Consider the following 5,155-nt stretch of genomic DNA (forward strand, 5'->3'; position numbering starts at 1 on the left):
ATCTACATCTACATCTATAACTATCTATAACTACAACTATTTACATCTATAACTATGTACAACTACAACTATCTACATCTACAACTGTCTACATCTATAACTACAACTATCTACATCTACAACTATCTACAACTATAACTATCTATAACTACAACTATTTACATCTATAACTATCTACAACTACAGCTTATACATCTATCTACAGGTATCTACATCTAGAACTATCTACATTTATAATTATCTACATTTAAAACTCTACATTTATAAATAACTATTATTAACTATAACTATCTACATTTATCTATGTACATGTATAACTATCTACATCTATTACTATCTACATTTATCTATGTACATGTATAACTATCTACATATATAACTATCTACATTTATCTATGTACATGTATAACTATCTACATCTATAACTATCTACAACTACAGCTATAACTATGTATAACTAACTATCTACAACTACAGCTATAACTATGTATAACTACAGCTATCTACATCTATTACTATCTACAACTACAGCTATAACTATGTATAACTAACTATCTACAACTACAGCTATCTACATCTATAACTATGTATAACTATCTACATGTATAACTACAACTATCTACATCTACAACTATCTACATGTATAACTATCTACATGTATGTAAAACTTTATATAACTATCTACATTTAAAACTATCTACGTTTATAAATAACTATAACTATCTACATCTGTAACTATCTACGTGTATATCTATCTACATCTATAACTATCTACATCTACAACTATCTACATCTATAACTATCTATGTGTATATCTATCTACATCTATAACTATCTACATCTATAACTATCTTTTACTAAGACGTATCCACTCATAGTATGCATTTTAATTACAAATAACCAAACATTTGCAAGAGATTGGATTACCTTGTTTCTGCAGATTGTCCACATGGCTTGGGTGTGTGAAAACCCTCAAGCTAATGATGCTGGTCCATCAAGTACCTTCAAGTTCCTGGCATTGAGAGGCCCTTCGCTCTACATCTTCAGGAGTCCTCCCGTATGAACCTCCCATTGATTTCCTTGTCATTCATTGTCTTCCCGAGTTATTTGGGTTAATAAGTTAATGCAGAGATTCCAAATGCTGTTTATCAATCACTGTATGTTTGTGTATTATGGTTCAGTGTATCGTAACACAATGCCTGTAAGATACTGTATGATTACATTTATAAAAACAAAAAATACACACACTTTTGTCCCACCCCACCACCACCCCCCAACCTTAGGTTAGTGGAACAGACTGGGGACAAGCTGAAACTATGTATACCCTCTATGAGGTTCTGTTAAAGGTTCACAAGGTATGTTCAACGTTCACATGCAGAATAAGATACCAGCACGAAATGTTACCGGAATATTGAAAATTCTGTGCACATCACTTGAACCATGTCTATGTTAGATCTACACATAGACAAGTTGGGAGTTTAGCTTCCAGTGAATACAACTGGATGACGCGGCATGATTGGATGTGTTGCAGCTATGTGTGACGGAGGACTGTTGGATCCAGGCCAAGTTCTACCTTGGTCTCCAGCAGGATGAGGATCTGCAGGATGGAGAGCCTTTCTGTTTCAGTATCCTGGTCGGCCACGGCCAGAGTCACACCTTCAGTGTGGAGATGACCTCTGACCTCGCCGTGTGGGAGAAGTCCTTCCAAAGAGCCGTCTTCATGGAGGTGCAGAGAGTAGGGGTAAGTTGGAACAGCAAATTAGGTTTGTTTGGTCATGATGTGATTCTCCCCGGAGTCAAAGGTTTGGGGTTTGTTATAAGTGGTGCTGAGAGACTGTATGACTGACATTTTTACACATTTTGAAAAAGACGAGCCGTCATTGTGTTATCACAATTTTAACTGCAGCAAATACGATGCCAACACATTACTTCCAGACGTGCATTCATTTTGATAATGTGTTCCATTTAGTGGATTATTCTAGAATAGAACAAGCCTAACATTTTAACAAGCCTAACATAATGGTAAATCTAAGCACCACTTCAGGTTGTGTATTTACAGTCATTTATGTATTGCTTTGGAATTAACACCAATTCCAATGTTAGTCCAAAACGGGACGCTCATATGTAGGGTATGTAAACATTATAATAAGGAGCATTGTGTCAAGGCTTTCGTTGTGGGAAGGAGGAGCGTACCAAAATGCAGCGTAGTTGTGATTCATTTTAATATAATAAAAAACTATACACTATAAACTAACAAAATAACAAACGTACGAAAACAGCCCTATCTGGTGCAAAACACAGAGACAGGAAGAATCACCCACAAACACACAGTGAAACCCAGGCTACCTAAATATGGTTCCCAATCAGAGACAATGACTAACACCTGCCTCTGATTGAGAACCATATCAGGCCAGACATAGAAATAGACAAACAAGACATCCAACATAGAATGCCCACTCAGATCACACCCTGACCAACCAAAACATAGAAACATACAAATAAACTATGGTCAGGGTGTGACACATTGTTTAAAGTGGCTAGTGACTACTTTGCAATCGCATTGGGGCAGCACAACAACAACAAAAATCCTTCATTGAGAGGAGGGGAGTCTGTGCTTTGTTTTCAATCAAATAAAACAAAATTGTTTTTTTTCTCCATTTTTTTTTCTGTTTTTAAATACGAAGTATAAAGGCACCAAAAGCCTGTTTGGCTACTCTTGTTCTATGTCCATATGGGCAGTGTGCATCACGGCAGGATAGGCTGTGTTTCAGCTGTCAGATTTCATGACATAATCAACTGTGTTACCACTGAAACCAGCTTTTGGTTGGTATTAAATATCCGTCTCAGAGCTGCTTTGAATTAGCACTTTGGACACGCCTCAAATATTTCCACCCCTCACATCTGCAGCATTATGGTGATGAGCTCTGTTATGGTAAAGTCTATAGCATTATGGTGATGAGCTCTGTTATGGTAAAGTGTACAGCATTATGGTCATGAGCTCTGTTATGGTAAAGTCTCAGAGGTGATGAGCTCTGTTATGGTAAAGTCTGCAGTATTGTGGTGATGAGCTCTGTTATGGTAAAGTCTATTGCATTATGGTGATGAGCTCTGTTATGGTAAAGTCTACAGCATTATGGTGATGAGCTCTGTTATGGTAAAGTCTATAGCATTATGGTGATGAGCTCTGTTATGGTAAAGGCTATAGCATTATGGTGATGAGCTCTGTTATGGTAAAGTCTATAGCATTATGGTGATGAGCTCTGTTATGGTAAAGTCTATAGCATTATGGTGATGAGCTCTGTTATGGTAAAGTCTATAGCATTATAGTGATGAGCTCTGTTATGGTAAAGTCTATAGCATTATGGTGATGAGCTCTGTTATGGTAAAGTATCAGAGGTGATGAGCTCTGTTATGGTAAAGTCTCAGAGGTGATGAGCTCTGTTATGGTAAAGTCTATAGCATTATGGTGATGAGCTCTGTTATGGTAAAGTCTCAGAGGTGATGAGCTCTGTTATGGTAAAGTCTGCAGTATTGTGGTGATGAGCTCTGTTATGGTAAAGTCTATAGCATTATGGTGATGAGCTCTGTTATGGTAAAGTCTATAGCATTATGGTGATGAGCTATGTTATGGTAAAGTCTCAGAGGTGATGAGCTCTGTTATGGTAAAGTCTGCAGTATTGTGGTCATGAGCTCTGTTATGGTAAAGTCTGCAGCATTATGGTGATGAGCTCTGTTATGGTAAAGTCTATAGTATTATGGTGATGCGCTCTGTTATGGTAACGTCTCAGAGATGATGAGCTCTGTTATGGTAAAGTCTATAGCATTATGGTGATGAGCTCTGTTATGGTAAAGTCTATAGCATTATGGTGATGAGCTCTGTTATGGTAAAGTCTATAGCATTATGGTGATGAGCTCTGTTATGGTAAAGTCTATAGCATTATGGTCATGAGCTCTGTTATGGTAAAGTCTCAGAGGTGATGAGCTCTGTTATGGTAAAGTCTGCAGTATTATGGCGATGAGCCATTGCAGAGAACGCATATTGCAGCACACCGTGTTCAGGAAGTGAATAGATGACATATTTAACTGCTCCTGGTCTTTTCTGTATTTAATAACAGTTTTATTTAACCTATTGTTTAACCTTTACCTGTATATGTGAAAGATTTGCTAAAGGTCAGACTGCATTAACTTACTAAGCTCCTCATAATCAACGTGGACTGAAATAGTTGCCGGTACTCATGTTGGGTGCTGTTACTGTTTACATTTAGGGATCAGGAGCTCCACAATACTTTTGAACTAATATTCTGTCAGAGGGACAGGAGCTCCACAATATTTTTGAACTAATATTCTGTCAGAGGGACAGGAGCTCCAGCAATAGAACATATAAGGTGCTGTTGCTCAGCTCCGGTGAACTCCTGCCCAAGTGAAGAACTGCTCATAATCACAGCCAAAAGGTATATTCTCTTATACCTGCTACTGTTAATTAACACAGTGAGCCTGTTACTGTCAACACAGTGAACCTGCTATTGTCAACACAGTGGGCCTGTTACTGTCAACACAGTGAACCTGCTACTGTCAACATAGTGAACCTGCTATTGTCAACATAGTGGGCCTGCTATTGTCAACATAGTGAACCTGCTATTGTCAACATAGTGAACCTGCTACTGTCAACACAGTGGGCCTGCTACTGTCAACACAGTGGGCCTGCTACTGTCAACACAGTGAACCTGCTACTGTCAACACAGTGGGCCTGCTACTGTCAACACAGTGGGCCTGCTACTGTCAACACAGTGGGCCTGCTACTGTCAACACAGTGGGCCTGCTACTGTCAGCTGTATGCAGACTAGAGTGGTGTTGTGCTGTATGCTGACTAGAGTGGTGTTATACTGTCAGCTGTATGCAGGCTAGAGTGGTGTACTGTCAGCTGTATGCAGACTAGAGTGGTGTTGTACTGTCAGCTGTATGCATACTAGAGTGGTGTTGTACTGTCAGCTGACTAGAATGGTGTTGTACTGTATGCTGACTAGAGTGGTGTTATACTGTCAGCTGTATGCAGACTAGAGTGGTGTTATGCTGTATGCAGACTAGAGTGGTGTTATGCTGTATGCAGACTAGAGTGGTGTTGTACTATCAGCTGTTTGCAGACTAGAGTGGTGTT

At 38.8% G+C, this 5,155-nt stretch overlaps 1 protein-coding gene across 1 annotated transcript; it reads left to right on the forward strand.

The window, feature by feature from the left end:
• Nucleotides 1-943: 943 nt before the first annotated feature.
• Nucleotides 944-1,741, forward strand: LOC135537171 (gamma-2-syntrophin-like; the record flags this gene model as incomplete). Its single annotated transcript, XM_064963381.1, has 3 exons — nt 944-1,057; nt 1,284-1,355; nt 1,532-1,741. Coding segments are annotated over exons 1-3 (390 nt in total), but the record flags the coding sequence as incomplete, so codon positions are not given.
• Between the last annotated feature and the right edge of the window lie 3,414 nt (nt 1,742-5,155).

The sequence above is a fragment of the Oncorhynchus masou genome, unplaced genomic scaffold (genome assembly GCF_036934945.1).
Source record: "Oncorhynchus masou masou isolate Uvic2021 unplaced genomic scaffold, UVic_Omas_1.1 unplaced_scaffold_7155, whole genome shotgun sequence".
NCBI lineage: Eukaryota > Metazoa > Chordata > Actinopteri > Salmoniformes > Salmonidae > Oncorhynchus > Oncorhynchus masou.